Below are 18,794 nucleotides of genomic sequence, written 5' to 3' on the forward strand. Positions count from 1 at the left end.
TCTCAATGTTACTTTCTCTTCTTGCAGAATTCGTTCTCCAACTACTTCAGACAAATCATCCTTCAGCCAAGGAAACTGGCCACTGATCTGCACCAGATGGACACCTCAACCTTCTTACTCAGTGCAAAGTATTTCCGCAGTGGCAAGAGCATAGAGGTTAGGATTGTAGCTGGTTGTTCTTGTATTCAAATCTACGCCCCCCCGATGATGTCACCCCATTGTCTAATGATGACCCTAAATCCATTGTCGGGAAAAACCCTTCAGGTTCACAAATGCACTTTAGTGAAGAAAACTGCCTTCCTTATCTGGTCTGGCCTACATGTGACTCCAGACCCCACAGCAATGTGGTTAACTTTTAACTACCCTCTGGGATGGGCAATAACTGATGGCCTCAAGAGTATGGTGATAAGAAAGCACAGCAGGTCAGGCAGCAGCCGAGGAGCAGGAGAATTCTGATGAAGGGCTTATGCCCGAAACGTCGATTCTCCTGCTCCTTGGAGGCTGCCTGACCTGCTGTGCTTTTCCAGCACCACACTCTCGACTCTGATCTCCAGCATCTGCAGTCCTTACTTTCTTGAAGAACTGGTGTCCTGGCTGGTGATGCCTTCATCCCGTGACTGAACACAAAAAACAACTCTCCCCAAAAAGGCTATGGATGGTGGGGGTCAGTAGAAGCTTTCAAGAGTGAGATCGCAGGATCTTTTTTTAATATCTGGAGTAAAGGATGGTGAATGGAGTTGAAACTTAATTCAGCCACCGTTCAGCTGAATGGTGGAATAGGCTTGAGGGGTTGGGTTAGGGTGAATGGTGGAATAGGCCCACCTGAAGAAGGGCTTATGCCCAAAACGTCGATTCTCCTGTTCCTTTGATGCTGCCTGACCTGCTGCGCTTTTCCAGCAACACATTTTTAAGCTTTGAGGGGACACTGGCCTTATCCTGCTCTGATGAGCTGAGGTCTCCCTACAAGGGCCCTTTGTGGAAACCTAGCAATACAGGGAGACTTTTCAGATTGGGAAGGTTGGTGTTGAGCTTTCCCTCCCTGACAACTTCAGGACAGAGGCCAGAATGTGGCAGAGTCATTGTCCTGCAACATCCACTCATCCTTATCTGAGGGGAAGATCGCAAATTAGTGTTTAGAAATATTTTCCTACTTTCAATCATAGAGTCATAGAGATGTACAGCACGGAAACAGACCCTTCGGTCCAACCCGTCCATGCCGACCAGATATCCCAACCCAATCTAGTCCCACCTGCCAGCGCCCGGCCCATATCCCGTCAAACCCTTCATATTCATATACCCATCCAAATGCCTCTTAAATGTTGCTATTGTACCAGCCTCCACCCCATCCTCTGGCAGCTCATTCCATACACGTACCACCCTCTGCATAAAAATGTTGCCCCTTAGGTCTCTTTTATATCTTTCCCCTCTCACCCTAAACCTATGCCCTCTAGTTCTGGACTCCATGACCCCAGGGAAAAGACTTTGTCTATTTATCCTATCCATGCCCCTCATAATTTTGTTAATCTCTATAAGGTCACCCCTCAGCCTCCGACGCTTCAGGGAAAACAGCCCCTCCCTGTAACTCAGATCCTCCAACACTGGCAACATCCTTGTAAATCTTCTCTGAACCCTTTCAAGTTTCACAACATCTTTCCGATAGGAAGGAGACCAGAATTGCACGCAATATTCCAACAGTGACCTAACCAATGTCCTGTCCAGCCGCAACATGACCTCTCAACTCCTGTACTCAATACTCTGACCAATAAAGGAAAGCATACCAAACGCCACCTTCACTATCCTATCTACCTGCGACTCCACTTTCAAGGAGCTATGAACCTGCACTCAAGGTCTCTTTGTTCAGCAACACTCCCTAGGACCTTACCATTAAGTGTATAAGCTCTGCTAAGATTTGCTTTCCCAAAATGCAGCACCTTGCATTTATCTGAATTAAACTCTATCTGCCACTTCTCAACCCATTGGCCCATCTGGTCCAGATCCTGTTGTAATCTGAGGTAACCCTCTTCGCTGTCCACTAGACCTCCAATTTTGGTGTCATCTGCAAACTTACTAACTGTACCTCTTAGGCTCGCATCCAAATCATTTATGTAAATGACAAAAAGTAGAGGGCCCAGCACCGATCCTTGTGGCACTCCACCCTGGTTACAGGCCTCCAGTCTGAAAAACAACCTTCCATCACCACCCTCTGTCTTCTACCTTTGAGACAGTTCTGTATCCAAATGGCTAGTTCTCCCTGTATTCCATGAGATCTAACCTTGCTAATCAGTCTCCCATGGGGAACCTTGTGGAATGCCTTACTGAGGTCCATATAGATCACATCTGCTGCTCTGCCCTCATCAATCTTCTTTGTTACTTCTTCAAAAAACTCAATCAACTTTGTGAGACATGATTTCCCACACACACAGCCATGTTGACTATCCCGAATCAGTCCTTGCCTTTCCAAATCCTGCATGGTCTGCCTCTAATCTTTGGACAATGGCCCTAGACCTAGCCTCCTCAACCAGCAGAAATAGCTTCTCCCAATTTACTCTATTTCAACATCTCTCAAATTTCAATCTAAACATCCCTAAAATCTAAATGCTATGGAACCTTAACCTTAATCTAATGCAGCCTTGTGGGTTAATCCTTGGAGTTCATTCTGTTATCTGTTTTGTCATTTTGTGCTGGCTCTCTGGCATGGTAGCTATATAAAAATCTCTCTGCCTCTCACTCTCTGTCTCTCTCATTTACCTAGACTGCATTTACCACCATCGACTTTGGGGATATTAAAAACCAGTTAATGCAGATACCCGGAGGGAACCGTTCTCTCTTTGAGACCAGCTGGAAGAAATGTTTACCATTGATCAGTTCCCTTCAGTGTTTGGAGCTGGTGATTGAGACGTTGAGACTGACTTCAGGCATCTACCTACAGCCAGAGATGGTTCTGAACCTGCCCAAAGATCTTCATGAAGAGACATTTAAAAATATGTAAGATATAACTTATCCTTTCGCAGCGTGCTTTCTAACCTACGGTAATATTCCCTGGGTGTATTCTAGAAGTTTGTTTTTCTCATTGCCTTGAGCAGCCTGGTGATCCTTTGCCTGAGAGATTGTCAATGACCTGGTGCTACTGGACAGTGAGGACCACAGAGAGGAGCCTCAGTTTGTCCACCCCCTGTCCTTTCCAGCAACATTCACTGGGCCACTTAAGGAAGCTTGAAACTATTGGAGAATGTTTCTCACTGGTCAATGTTTATCCATCAACCTGTCTCACAAAAACAAGAATCTGATTATTGGCACCTCTTGCTGTTTGTGGGAATTTGCTGTGAACAATTTGGCTGCCACGTTTCCCACATCACAATACTTTTTATTTTGCTCAAAAACTGCATAAATCCATGTTAGATTCTGTAAATCCCTTTTGTAGATTAGAATCAATCTGAATGTTGGATCACAGACAGCCTCACACAGGGCATCTCATACCTTTAATGCATTATCTGGGCCAACATGGCACCTACTGTTAAAGTTCACTTGAGAATGTAACTTTAAGAAAGTTCTGGAAGTTACATTTGAAAGAACTGAAACCATTCTAAATGATGAGAGACTTGATAAACAATCCGGGCGTTTTTCAATATATAATTTCAGTTACATCACACTGTAAACTTTTGCTATAAATTCTGTGTCCTATGATCTTATGCTTCACTTGATGAAGGAGCAGTGCTCCGAATGCTAGTGCTTCCAAGTAAACCTGTTGGACTATGACACGGTGTTTTGTGATTTTTATCATTGAGGTACAAGACTTTCTCTTTCTTCATTGTCATGCACTGACCTGTAGCTTATTCCCATTGGTATTTTTCAAGAGTGAGAATGTAATTAGAAGCTACATCTTTAACATTATGCCAGTGGGATGCGGATGAAATGCTTTACTCCTCTAGTCAGCCTGATTGTAGGTTGAGAGTTGTCAGCCATGGTTCAGTGAGTCAGAATGGTGTAGGTTCCAGCACCCTCTGGAGGATGGACTATATAACCCAGGTGACAGCAAGGTCTGCAGATTCTGGAGATCAGAGTTGAGAGTGTGTTGCTGGAAAAACACAGCAGGTCAGGCAGCATCCAAGGAGCAGGAAAATTGACATTTCAGGCCGGAACCCTTCTTTAGGAATGAGGCTGGGAGCCTTTGGGGTGGAGAGATAAATGGGAGGGGAGTGGGGCTGGGGAGAAGGGAGCTGGGAGTGGATGGAGGTGGGGGTAAAGGTGATAGGTCGGAGAGGAGGGTGGAGTGAATAGGTGGGAAGGAAGGTTGACAGGTGGGACAGGTCATGAGGACAGTGCTGAGCTGGAAGGTTGGAACTGGGGTAAGGTTGGGGAAAGGGAAATGAGGAAACTGGTGAAGTCCACATTGATGCCCTGGGGTTGAAGGGTACCGAGGTGGAAGATAAAGCATTCTTCCTCCAGGCATCGGGTGGTGAGGGAGTGGCAATGGAGGAGGCCCAGGACCTGCATGTCTTCGGCAGAGTGGGAGGGGGAGTTGAAATGTTTGGCCATGGGGCGGTGGGGTTGATTGGTGAGGGTGTCCCGGAGATGTTCTCTGAAACTATCTGTAAGAAGGTGTCCGGTCTCCCCAATGTAGAGGAGACCGCATTGGAAGCAATGGATACAATAAATGATGTGTGGAAGTGCAGGTGAAACTTTGATGGATGTGGAAGGCTTATTTGGGGCTTTGGACGGAGGTGAGGGAGGAGGTGTGGGTGTAGGTTTTGCAATTCCTGCGGTGGCAGGAGAAGGTGCCGGGAGGAGAGAGTGGCTTGTTTGGGGGGGGCGTGGACCTGACCAGGTAGTTGTGGAGGGAATGGCCTTTGCGTAAAGCGGAAAACTGATAGGGGTGGGGAGGGAAATATGTCTGTGGTGGTGGGGTCCATTTATAGGTGATGGAAATGTTGGTGGGATGATGCAATTTGTGTGGAGGTTGGTGGGGTGGAAGGTGAGGACCAGGAGGGTCTGTCCTTGTTGAGGTTGGATGGGTGGGGTTCAAGGACAGAGGTGTGGGACGTGGATGAGATGCATTGGAGGGCATCTTCGACCACGTGGGAGGGGAAATTTTAGCCTTTATAGAAGAAGGCCATCTGGTGTGTTCTGTGGTGGAACTGGTCCTCCTGGGAGCAGATGCGGCCAAATCGGAGGAATTGGGAATAAGGAGGTAGAATGGGTGGAGGTGTAATAGTCCAAGTAGCTGTGGGAGTCGGTGGGTTTGTAAAAAAAAAAGTCAGTGTTGAGTCGATCCTCATAGATGGAGCAGAGGAAGGTGTCAGAGATGGTCCAAGTGAATTCAAGGTCGGGGTGGAATGTGTTGGTGAAGTTGACGAACTGCTCAATCTCCTCATGGGAGGATGAAGTGGCGCTGATGCAGTCATCAATGTAGCAGAGGAAGAGGTTGGGAATGGTGCCGATGACACTACGGAAGATGGACTGTTCTATGTAGCCGACAAAGAGACAGGCATAGCCGGGGCCCATTCAGGTGCCCATGGTTACCCCTTTTGTCTAGAGGAGGTGGGAGGATTGGAAGAAGAAATTGTTGAGGGTGAGGACCAGTTCAGCCAAACAAATGAGGGTATCAGTGGAAGGGTACTGGTGGGGACGTCAGGAGAGGAAGAAATGGAGGGCTTGGGGGCCCTGGTCATGGCGGAGGGAGGTGTAGAGGCAGTGGATGTGCATGGTGAATATGAAGTGTTGGGGGCCGGTGAAACGGAGGTCTTGGAGGAGGTGGACGGTGTGAGTGGGAAATCCCGAACGTATGTGGGGAATTCCTGGACTAGGGAGGTTAAGACAATATCGAAGTAGGTGGAGATGAGTTTGGTAGGGCAGGAGCAGGCTGAGACGTTAGGTCGGCTGGAGTAGTTACGCTTGTGGATCTTGGATGGGAGGAAGATTTGGGTGGTGCAGGTCTCCTGAACTATGAGGTTGGAAGCTGTGAGTGGGAAATCCCTTGAGATGATGAGGTTGTGTGTGGTCTGGGAGATGATGGTTTGGTGATGGGGGTGAGGTCATGATTGAGGGGGCGGTAGAAGTCAGTGTGCCAAACTACCACTGCACCCCCTTTGTCCGCTGGTTTGGTGGTGAGGTTGGGGTTGGAGTGGAGGGCTATATGTTGTGAGGGCAAGAGGTTGGACTGTGGAGTGGGGGAGGCGGTTGGACAGGTTGAGGTGGTTGATATCATGGCGGCAGTTTGAAATGAAGAGGTCAAGGGTGGGTAGCAGGCCAGCACGGGGTATCCAGGTGGATGGGGTATGTTGGAGGTGGGAGAAGGGGTTCTCGGTGGGTGGGCAGCTGTCTTGGTTGTAAAAGGAGGCGTAGAGATGGCGGAAGAAACGTTCAAGGTCGCAGCGTGTGTTGAACTCATTAATCTGGGACTGTAGAAGGATAAAGGTGAGGACTAAACATTTATCCTCAGTGAGGGGGAGGTCTGGGGGAATGGGGTGGCCAGTCTTTGTGTAGTCCTGAAATGGAGCCTCTGTCTGTTGCTGTTGTACCAGCTTCTGAATTGACAATGTTCCTTGTTAACTGAATGTGTGAACTCAACTGACCAACAGTTGAGTCCAACTGGAAAGTCCAACCCTAGCAAGTCTCTGTTGCTGTGAATGGATGTTTAATGTCTACAAAGCTCCATTTATTGACTTTTGCAGTTTCATCTGGTGATAAATCTTGCCTTTCATGATGCGTTTTGATTCCCAGTTGATAAAAAGAAGAATTACTTTGGTTCTTTCAGAACAACAGTTTTTAAGGAGCTCTATAACAAAATGGCTGCTCGCACACGAAGAGCGATATATGAATGGATGAGGCAAACACTGCAACGATCCTATAAGCCACCTGGTAGGTTGACCTGAACTGGAATGGATTGGCCCTTTCAAGAAAGGGACGGACATTTCACAATTGATGAATCTTTGTTCACTTTCCCCAAAACAGGGCTGAATGGGTCAGGATCGTGGATCACTGCTGAGAACCTGTGGTTTTTGGGTCAATATATTGTCCACCTGCCTCTTGAGGAGATCCAGAAGATCAATCCAAATGAGGTGAGAAATAGGGGATCAGAATGGAGTTTGACTCTTTTCCAAATTAGTCAAAATCAGTCAGGATAGCATTTGTGAGGGGCATGTTCTTATTCCACGATCGCTTGTATCCTTTGAATATGTCTGAAAGAGGCCAATGATTGGTTTGTTGAATAAAAATGAACAGCATCACGCATTGTCATTGTTCCAATGATTCTATTTCCACGCCTTTCTTCACAGCTGAGTCAACATGTGAAGATCCATAAAGAAGGTCTATTCATCCCTGCTCACACCTTCACTTAAATTAAAGAGGTTTACATTGTGGAGTAAAAATGGGTATTGAACTGGTGGCTAGAATTGGAAAGAGTGCTGTGATTTTGAAAGGTTATAGGGCTACAGGATGTTACAGTGGTGGAGGAGATTAAGGAGGGCTTGCTAATGTTGAATGACCCTCTTTAAGGGTAGACTGGAGTAACTGAAATACCCATTCTAATTTACTGGGGGCGGTGGTATGTGTGTGTGTTTTCTTTAAACTCAGATTCGACTGTTCATTAATTATGACAATGCGACAAAGCAGCTGGATTCAGTGTATGACATTACACCTGCGACTGCCAAAGCTTTCCAAGAAAGGATTGATGCCAGTGGCTTTGACTTGATCAACACTTCCACAGTGTACAGGTAAACAGCAGCTCCTTCTCCACACTCTGCCTTCAAATCATTGCTCAGACCAGCCCCTCCACACTCTGATGTGACGTCCTGCTTCCCTTCTCTCATACACGAAAGCATGTCTCAGCAGTTGGGAACGTGACTTGATTTGGTCTCTCTCTCTCTCTCTCACTCTCTGAACTTTCCCAGACTTGGTCTTCTGGTCTGTTTCTTCGACAACGTCCAGGAGCTGGACGCAGGGGAGGCTCGCAGCTTACTGCACCAGATGATAAAGTGCAACCGTCTCAAGGGGTTCCAAGTTGCTGTGAGGAAGGTAGGACATTCTTAGGGAACACGGGGGGGGGGGGGGGTTACACAAGATATTTGTTTCTGCTTGTGTACGAGACAAAAACCTCGGGCTTTAAATATCACAGTAACCAAGAGATCCAAAAAGAAATTCAGTAGAAGCTTCTTTACCTGAGAGTGGTGAAAATGTGCAACTCACTACCACAAAGAATAATGGTGGTGTGCAGCATAGATAAGTTTAAGGGGAAATTAGATAAAGATGTGAGGGAATACCTGACAATGCTGGACAGATTAGGCAGATGTCAGAGGAACTCTAATAGGCCTCAGTATCCTCCTCAATCCTGAGAGTGGGGAAGGAGCAACCATTGTTCTGTTCCAGGCTACCATAACTGCAGCCTCTGCTGGAGAGCTTACAGCTGGTGACAACTAGAATCCTTTGTGATGAATACCTTGGCCAAGTAGCCCATTGACACTGACACAGATGTACCAGAGCATTGCTCATTTCTTTAAGTAGGAGGACACCAAGTGGCGACCGTTCCAGAGGATAAAGGGGCAATATTGTCTTGCACACGTCCAGATTTAAACAACGACCACAGAGTTAGGTTTTAAGGAGCATATTTGTATTTGGAATTCCCTTCCTCAAAAGGTAGTGGATACAGAATATTTAAATATTTTTAGGCAGAGTTGGATAGACTGTTGATCATCAAGGGGATAAAAGGTTATTGAGGATATGCAGGAATGTGAGGGTTGAGGTTAAAATCAGAGCAGCCAGTATCTTACTGAAAGCTGGAGCAGGCTTGAAGGGCCAAATGGCCTACTCTTCCTCTTAGTCCATATTTATGAAGGAGTGAAAGAGAGGAGGAAAGGTTTGGAGTGGGAATTCCAGAGTTTGAAGTTAAAGCCACCAGTGGTGGAATGAATACAAGTAAAAAGCCAGGATTATAGGTGTGAAGGGGCTTCCAGGGTTGGTTCTGGGGATTACAGAAAGTGGAAGGGCTGAGGCCTTGAAGGAATTTGAAAATACAGATGAGACATTGCCAGATTTTGTTACAATGTGACAGTGAGCGGTTGACACATCTTTTTCGTTTGTAATGAACCCTCCAGTAAGCTTTGTCACTTTGGCAGCACCTTTAATGAGTCCAAATTGGACTTTGCAATGGCAGAAACTTAACTCTTTACATTTCTTCCTTTTTCTCAGTTAAAATCCCAGCTCCTGGAATTAGTTCTAAAAAATCAAACCCTGAATGAATCGTTGGACTCCATCTCTGATGCAATTGCTGGGCTGTCCTTCACACAGCTTGAATCACTGTCCGCAGAAGCTGTGCGGAATGCCATTTCTGTCTTAAGGACAGTGACCGGGTGGACAAAGAGCCAGATGATCGTCCTCATCGACAAGTTTATTGGTGACAGTAAGGTGAATAGTAGCCCAATTGGAGAACTTGAACAGGCCTGTATCTTAAGGAGGAAACCTTTGCATTTTGAGAAAATACAGAGAGTGGCTGCATGGAATTTGATTCCATCGATGTATGGGGCAGTAACTGGAGGACGCTGAGCTGAATTTTACCAGTGTCAATTTTGGAGACTTTCTGAGAGTGGTTCTCCTCACGAGGCTGTAGCATTAACCTGACCACTGGGAGACGAGAGGGTATGATCTGGCACAAATGACGTCAGTCACAGCCTTGATAGATTTGTAGGTGAGGATTGAGTGATCCCACATGGAGCCCAGGGTCTCCTTGGAAGGAACCAGCTGCATTAAAAAAATGCTCAGCTGTCACCTTGATGACGACCCGGATAGGATGGCCACTCACTCTGCCCTGTCTCAGGTCCTGCTCCAGCAGCTGGCCTGGTTCTGTGACATGTCTGGGAATATGAGAGTTCTCAAGGAGAAGGTCATCATGTCACTGCCAGGGTTCTGAGTCATTATGTTCTATACTGTGTCGACCTCCAAGGTCCATCCATGGGAGCCAGTGCATTGGCACATGTGGAGAATCTGCAAACGGCTGCAAGGCCACACAGCTTAGAGGTCATGGGAGACCCTCAGGCCATGACAACGTTGCACCCCTCTGACCCAGAGGGACCAGAACTCGTGACTACCCCTGCCCTCACTTCCCCTTGGCACATCCTGAGGGGATCTTCTACTGTTAAGGTCTTCATGTGGAGGCTGTTCACTGTCAGCTGGAGGTCATTGCTGGACTTGGGTTTGCAGTTCCTCCTCCATTTCATTGCATCACACTAGCAGGGACAATACCTTCTGCTCTGGCTGGACCCATTGGTCATGCTTCCAGAGTGGGAAATATCAGAAAAAAGATCTGACCCTCAGTAATGTGGGGAGTCAACATTCACCTCTCACAAAGATAACAGCATAGCATTCTCCTGCACCCAGCAGAATATTGGAGGACTCCAATATGGAGCACCCCCTACTTGGAACTTTGACGTAGCAATCATCTTCTGATAAATCAACACAAGTCATGTCACAAAGACATAGCGAGAGATTCGATGTGTTGTACGATTCTCCTCCCAGTCCCATATCATCCCAGAAAGACCACCATTATAGCGAAGAGCAGGTTGGCAAATACATAGAGCTCAAGTTGGGAGAGAAATCAGTTCCATTCCTCACATATGAGCTAGCCTATGCATTACCTTTCTCCTGTGTTGCCCTTGTGGTCAACTGGGATTACTTTTGCTTCACAGTGATGACTATCTTCAGTCTGTAATGGCCAATAACATGGTTAATATGTACAATTCACACGCATGAAGTTATAATTACAGATGACTTCAACCTACACTGATCAATGCAGCCGCCCCTTGAAGGGCTTCATGTCTCTGACAAGTACAGGCCACTCCTCAGATAGGTAAAGACCACTCAGCCTAGTTATGGTTGCAGCTATTCTCTATTTGGCCTCGATATTTATGATTCACATGAATACTGAAGGCAATGCAGGGCACATGTGGCACAGTTAATAGCAAGATCAACTTTGTAATCAAGGACCTTCCCCAGCCCTAAACCTTACTGTCCTTTTTTGGTTCTGGACTGATCTTTGTGCAGTTCTCTAACTATCTTACTCCAAATCCCCTGCCTGTTTGAGCTGCACCAGCAAGCCTACTCTCCTTGGATGTTTGTGATGCTGACCCTGTGACCAGCCGCAGCTGATGTATGCAAATTGCTCGTGAGTGTAGCTCTTGTCTTGCCATTAGTAAACAGGACTTTTTGGTCTTGAGATTACAATGTTACTTACACGTGATTTTGTCAGCTCTCTCACCAACGCCCACATCATCTAGTACCTGGGGAAGATTCAGCCCACTGCTTACAAACAATTGGCGACTGTCTTACACAGCAAGTTATTTCTGGAATGTGGAATCTGATTCAGCACCAACTTTCAAAAGAGAAATTATAAGAAATAAAAAAATTCTGTCAGGGTATAAGGGATTAACAGGGGAATGCGACAATTGGATAGATATTTCAAAAGCACTAGCAGAGGCTTGATGGACTGAATGGTCTCCATGTACGTTGTATTACTTTATGGTGACATTTAGTAGTCAATGGGAAGGGCACTTTTTCAGTGGGACTTCTGCATGTCTTTGTTTTATTCCCTCCACTTTGCAGCAGTTGTCGGTGTTTAACATTAGCCAGTTGGGCGAGCTCATGTTGGGAGTCAGCGCAGGCTTGTTGTACAACATGAGCGCTGAGGGACTGGCTCAGGCTGTAAGAGGCACACTGTCTGAACATGCAGCACAGCTTTCCGCAGTCCAACGCATGGCAGTGGTCACTAAGGTAATCTGTAATCTTTAATCTCACAATTGCCCTGCTGGTCATAGAGTTATATAACATGGAAACAGACCCTTCAGTCCAACTCATCCATACCAATCAGACATCCCAATATGACCTAGTCCCATTTGCCAGCATTTGGCCATATCCCCCTCAACCCTTCCTATTCATATACCCATCCAGATGCCTTTTAAATGTTGTAACTGTCCCAGCCTCCACCACCACCTCTGGCAGTTCATTCCATACTCGCACCACACTCTGCACGAAAAACCTATCCCTCGGGTCCTTTTTAAATCTTTTCCCTCACCATAACCCTATACCTTCTAGTTTTGGACTCCCTCACCCTGGGAAAAAGACTGTGGCTATTTACCCTATCCATGCCCCTCATGCCCCTTCAGCATCTCCCTTAGGCTCAAACAATCCAGTTCTGGCAATGTCTTTGTTTATCTATTGTGTATCCTTTTAAGTTTAACATCTTTCCTACAGAAGTGCAGAAATTCCTATAGAATTGATAACAGTATTCCAAAAATGGCCTCACCAATGTCCTGCACAGCTGCAACATGACATCCCAATTCCTATACTCAATGTTAGACCAATGAAGGCAAGCATGTCTAATGCCTTCTTTACCACCTTATCTACTTGCGAACTCACTTTCAAGGAACTATGTACCTGCACCCCTAGGTCTTTTCGTTTGGCAACACTCCATAGAGCGCTACCATTAACTTGTATAAGTCCTGCCCTAGTTTGCCTTAGCAAAATGAGTCACTTCACTGTATTCTAAATTAAACTGCATCTGCCACTTCTCAGCCCATTGGCCCATCTGATCAAGGTCCTGTTGTACTCTGAGGTAATCTTCCCTGTCCTCTACCCCACTATTTTGGTGTCATTTGCAAACTTACTAACCATGCTTCCTACATTTAAATCCAAATCATTATATAAAAGATGAAAAGTAGTGGATCCAACACCAAGCCTTGTGGCACACCTCTGTTCACAGGAGTCCAGTCCAAAAAACAACCCTTAATCACCACATTCTGTCTTCTACCTTCAAGGCAATTTTATATCCAATTGACTAGCTCCCCCTGGATCGCATGTGATCCAACCCCACTAACCAATCTACTCTTGCTTGTTTTCAGTTTTTCTTCTCTCAATCCTGAGCGTTTATTCTGATTTACAGATGGTCGAAACCAGTGATATCTCTTCTGTGTTGGACCTGTTGAACGGGTCCTTCTTAAAAGAATTGTCTGTATCCAGCCTGCTGAAAGTAAAGGACTACAATATTACTCGGCTTGACCACAAGGAGCTGAGGAGAAGTCAGGTTTGTTTCCCACATTAACCTGTGGCTTAAACAGCATCTTAATATTGTGTAATTGAGCTATGAATTTATAAAGAGAACATGATAAAGAAGTTTTTTTTTCCAGAACTTTCAGCATTCACAAGTGGGATTGGGCCTGTAATACCCCAGTTCCTATTTCAGCTTTACTTTGTTGTGTTTTCTGGACTTCCACAGTTCTGTTTGGCTGGGGATGGTTTCCCTGTGTGAGACTACCCTTCTGCACTATCTAAAAGACAAGTTTTATGATGTCAAACATATGAATTAGGAACAGGTGTAGCCATTCAGGCCCTTGGGTCTGCTCCGCCATTTAACAAGATCAAGACCAATCTGATTGTGACCTCACATCAATATGCCTCCTCACCCCCAATAACCTTTCACCCCCTTGCTTAACAAGAATCTATTGATTCTCACTGTAAAAACATTCAGAGGTTCTGCTTCCACTATGTTTTTGGGAAGACAGTTCCAAAGACACTGAGTGAAAGAAATGCCACTTCTCCATTTTAATTTGGCAACACAGTTTTTTTTTACTAATAGTGACTGTATTTCTAGATTCTCTTAAAAGAGGAAACATCCCCTGTAAATATCCGTCATGATCTTATATGTTTCAATCAAGTCACCTCTTACTCTTAATCCCAGTGGATACCATTCCGAGCTTGTCCACCCTTTTTTTGGAAGCTGAGCCCCTCCATTCCAGGTATTAGTCTGGTTAATCTTCTTTGAACTGTCTCTAGTGCATTAAAATCCTTCCTTTAAATAAGGTGACCACTGATTTGCATTGTACTTCAGACACGGTCTCACTAGTGCTCCATATAGCCGAGGCATAACCTCCCTACTTTTATATTCAATCATCCTCATGACAAATTATAACATTCTATTTGCTTTCCTAATTACTTGCTGCACCTGCATACTAACCTTTTGCAATTTATGCATGGAAATACCCAGATCCCTCTGTGTTACTTAGAACTGTAATCTCGCAACATTTTAGATAATGTGCTTCTGTTTTATTCTTCCTGTAAAAATGAATAATTTCACATTTTCCCATATTATACTCCATTTGCTACATCTTTGCCTTTCTTAGCCCATATATTGTTTTGTTGCTTCATTATGCCTTCTTTACAACTTATTTTCCTACTTTCTGTTGTCAGCAAATTTGGCAAACATATCTTCTGTTCTCATATACAGCATGGAAGCAGACCTTTTGATCCAACTCATCCATAATGACCAGATATCCTAAATAGATCTTGTCCCATTTGCCAGCATTTGGCCTATATCCCTCTAAACTCTTCGTATTCATACAGCTAGACATATCCTTTTTAAATGTTGTAATTGTACCAGCCTCCAACACTTCCTCTGGCAGCTCATTCCATACACGCATAATGCACTGCAAACCTTTTCTATTTACCTTATCCATCTGTTGTAAACTGAGGTAACCTCTTCTCTGTCCACTACACCTCCAATTTTGGTGTAATTTGCAAACTTACTAACCATACCTCCTACGTACAAAAGTAGTGGACCCAGCACCGATCCTTGTAGCAGTCCACTGGTCACAGGCCTCTAGTCTGAAAAGCAACTCTCCACCGCCAGTTCTGTATCCAAGTGGCTAGTTCTACCTGTATTCTGTGAGATCTAATCTTGCTAATCAGTCTACAATAAGGAACTTTGTCAAATAGAACATTACAGCACAGTACAGGCCCTTCAGCCCTTGATGTTGCACTGACTTGTGGAACCAATCTGAAGCCCACCTATTCTACACTATTCCATTTTCATCCATATGTTTATCCAATGGCCATTTAAATGCCCTTAAATTTGGCAAGTCTACTAGTGTTGCAGGCAGTGCGTTCCACGCCTCTACTACTGTCTGAGTAAAGAAGCTAGTTCTAACATCTGTCCTACATCTATCACCCCTCAATTTAAAGCTATCTCCCCTCAGGCTAGCCATCACCATCTAAGGAAAAAGGCTGTCACTGTCCACCCTATCTAACCCTCTAATTATCTCATATGTCTCAATTAAGTCACCTCTCAACCTTCTTCTCACTAAGAAAAACAGCCTCAAGTCCCTCAGCCTTTCCTCATAAGACCTTCCCTCCACACCTGGCAACATCCTAATAAATCTCCTCTGAACCCTTTGCAAAGCTTCTACATCATTTCTATAATACTGTGACCAGAACTGTACACAATACCCCAAGTGCGGCTGCACCAGAGTTTGTGCAGCTGCAGCATGACCTCAGGCTCCAAAAATCAATCCCTCTACCAATAAAAGCTAACACACCGTATGCCTTCTTAATAACTCTATCAACCTGGGTGGCAACTTTTAGGGATCTATGTACATGGACACAGATCTCTCTGCTCATCTACACTACCAAGAATCTTATCATTAGCCCAGTACACTTTACTCCTGTTGCTCCTTCAAAGTGAATCACCTCATGCTTTTCCACATTAAACTCCATTTGCCACCTCTTTGCACCATAGCCCAGCTCTGTGGCTTATCTATGTCCCTCTGTAACCTGCAACATCCTTCAGCACTATCCACAACTCCACCAACCTTCGTGTCATCTGCAAAATTACTAACCCATCCTTCTATGCCCTCATTTAGGTCATTTATAAAAATGACAAACAGCAGTGGCCCAAAACAGATTCTTGTAGACCACGAATAACTGAACTCGAGGATGAACATTTCCCATCAACCACCACTTCTTTCAACTAGCCAATTTCTGATCCAAACTGCGAAATCACCCTCAATCCCATGCCTCCATATTTTGTGCAATAGCCTACCATGGGGAACCTTATCAAACACCTTACTGAAATCCATCACGTTATGGACTAAGCCAGACCACTCAAAACATTCTTAAGCAGACAGCTCATAACTTGTTTTGGTAAGTGTACAGTGTAAATTACCCAGATTAAGTTAGCTAGGTTGACTACTAGATTTTCAAACCCTTAAATTATTAAATTAAACCCAAAAATGCATTCACGGATTTACACAATGAAACTTAAAGAGCAGAATAAAGAACCCCTACAGAACTCAGCCTATCCAACTAGACTTAATTATGCTGCTCCAAATATACACAACAGTCCCAATAAGCAAACTCCTTTTAAAACCCAGTATAAATGGAACACATGCTTATAGGCTGAAGTTGAAAGGAGAAAGAGAGAGTGATTTTCCACACAGCTCTTTGTTGAATTTTCAACCAGTTCAGGATTGAACTAAAACTGGTCAGCTATGCTCTGCTAGAGAGCTGACCACTCCTCTTTCATTATACAGGTCATTTTGGAAACATGACCACTTTGGCCTGAAGTCTCATTTGTTTACATATAAACAAAAGGCCTCTCAAAATCCTTTTCATCTCCGTACCAAACCAGACTGATCGGAGCCCGGCTGTCTGAAAAAAATCAAAGACAGAATATCCTTGGGCCAAGGAACAGTTTTTAGAAAAAAAGGGACTAACTTTGTAACAAAATACACCATATTAACCACTTTACCCACATCCACCTGTTTGGTCACCATCTCAAAGAACTCAATAAGGTTTGTGAGGCACAACCTACCTTTTGCAAAACCATGTTGACTATCCCTAATCAACCTATTCCTCTCTAAATGATTATAAATCCTATCTCTTATAATCTTTTCCAACACTTTACCCACAACTGAAGTAATGCTCACTGGTCTATAATTACCAGGGTTGTCTTTACTCCCCTTGTTGGACAAGGGGACATTTGTTATCCTCCAGTCTTCTGGTAGTATTCTTGTAGACAATGATAACATAAAGATCAAAGCCAAAGACTCTGCAATCTCCTCCCTGGCTTTCCAGAGAATCCAAACATAAATCCCATCCCACCCAGGGGACTTAACTATTTTCATACTTTGCAGTATTGCTAACACCTCCTCCTTGTGAACCTCAATCCAGTCTAATCTAGTAGCCTATATCTCCGTATTCTCCTCAACAACATTGTCTTTTTCCAATGTGAAAACTGATGAAAAATATTCATATAGCGCTGCCCCATCTCCTTGAACCTCATGCACAACTTCCCACTACTATCCTTGATTGACCCTAATCTTTCTCTAGTCATTCTTTTATTCCTGATTGAAGGAACACCCTATTGAAGTCCATATAGATCACATCCACCGCTTTGCCCTCATCAATCCTCTCCATTACTACTTCAAAAAACTCAATCAAGTTATTGAGATATAATTTCCCACGTACAAAGCCATGTTGAGCATCCCTAATCAGTCCTGGTCTTTCTAAATACATGTAAATCCTGTCCCTTAGGATTCCCTCCAACAACTTGTCCACCCGTGATGTCAGGATCACTAGTCTATAGTTCCCTGGGTTTTCCTTACTACCTTTCTTAAATAGTGGCACCACATTAGCCAACTTCTAATCTTCTGGCTTCTCATCTGTGGCTATTGATGATACAAATATCTCAGCAAGTGACCCAGCATTCACTTCCCTAGCTTCCCACCGAGTTCTCTGGTATACCTGATCAGGTCCTGGGGATTTATCCACCTTTATGAATTTTAAGACATCCAGCTCCACCTCCTCTGTAATATGGACATTTTTCAACAGGTTGCTATTTATTTCCCCACGTTCTCTATCTTCCATATCCTTCTCCACAGTAAGCACTGATGCAAAATATTCATTAGGTAGGTCCCCTATTTCCTGCGGTTTCACACTTGGGTGGTGTTGCTGATCTTTATGGGACCCTATTCTCTCCTGAGTTACCTTTTGTGTCTGTAATGTATGTGTAGAATCCCTGTGGACTTCTTCAAACCTATTTGCCAAAGCCATATTTTGTCTCCTTTTTGCCTTCCTGATTTTTCTCTTAAGTATAATCCCACTGCCTTTATACGCTTCTAGGGATTCACTCAATCTCTGCTGTCTATACCCGATATATGCTTCCTTTGTATTCTTGAGCAAAACTCCAATTTCTCTAGTCATCTAGCATTCCCTTCACCTACCAGCCTTTCCTTTCACCCTAACAGGAACATACTGTCTCTGGACTGTCTAAATCTCATTTTTGAAGGCTTCCCATTTTCTACCTGTCCCTTTACCTGCGAACATCTGCTTCCAATAGCTCTTGCCTAATGCCATTAAAATTTTGCCATCCTCTAATTTAGAACTTTAACTTTTAGCTCCTGTCTATCCTTTTCCATCACCATTTTAAAATGAACAGAATTATGGTCACTGGCCCCAAAGTGCTCCCCACTGACACCTCAATCACTTGCCCTGCCTTATTTCCCAACAATAGATCAATTTTTTAACCTTCTCTCGTAGGTACATCCACATACTGAATCAGAAAATTTTCTTGTACACATTTAACAAATTCCTTTCCATCCAAGCCGTTAACACTATGGCAGTCCCAGTCTATGTCTCAAAAGGTGAAATCCCCCACCATAACCAACCTAGTATTCTTACAGATAACTGAGATCTCCTTACAAATTTGTTTCTCAATTTCCCTCTGACTATTAGGGGGTCTATAATACAATCCCAGTAAGGAGATCATCCTTTTTTTATCTCACAGTTCGACCAAAATAACTTCCCTGGACATATTTCCAGGAATATCCTCCATAAATAAAGCCATAAATGGTGTCCCTAATTAAAAACATCACTCCCCCTCCTCTCTTGCCCCCCCCACCCTTTCTCTCCTTCCTACAGCATCTGGACCCTGGAACATTAATGTGTCAGTCCTGTCCATCCCCGATCCATATCTTTGT

The 18,794-nt window shown here is 44.4% G+C and overlaps 1 protein-coding gene across 2 annotated transcripts in view; it reads left to right on the forward strand.

Annotated features, from left to right (window-relative positions):
* Window positions 1-18,794, forward strand: part of LOC140464558 (otoancorin-like) — a 58,618-nt gene that overhangs the window by 2,104 nt on the left and 37,720 nt on the right. For both annotated transcript variants that reach the window (XM_072559790.1, XM_072559791.1), the window contains exons 2-10: window positions 28-156; window positions 2,753-2,985; window positions 6,755-6,858; window positions 6,952-7,058; window positions 7,573-7,712; window positions 7,890-8,013; window positions 9,184-9,399; window positions 11,590-11,757; window positions 12,926-13,066. In XM_072559790.1, coding sequence (XP_072415891.1) covers window positions 28-156; window positions 2,753-2,985; window positions 6,755-6,858; window positions 6,952-7,058; window positions 7,573-7,712; window positions 7,890-8,013; window positions 9,184-9,399; window positions 11,590-11,757; window positions 12,926-13,066 — 1,362 coding nt within the window. The remainder of the gene's footprint in view (window positions 1-27; window positions 157-2,752; window positions 2,986-6,754; window positions 6,859-6,951; window positions 7,059-7,572; window positions 7,713-7,889; window positions 8,014-9,183; window positions 9,400-11,589; window positions 11,758-12,925; window positions 13,067-18,794) is intronic.

Source organism: Chiloscyllium punctatum, chromosome 40, assembly GCF_047496795.1.
Source record: "Chiloscyllium punctatum isolate Juve2018m chromosome 40, sChiPun1.3, whole genome shotgun sequence".
NCBI classification, from domain to species: domain Eukaryota; kingdom Metazoa; phylum Chordata; class Chondrichthyes; order Orectolobiformes; family Hemiscylliidae; genus Chiloscyllium; species Chiloscyllium punctatum.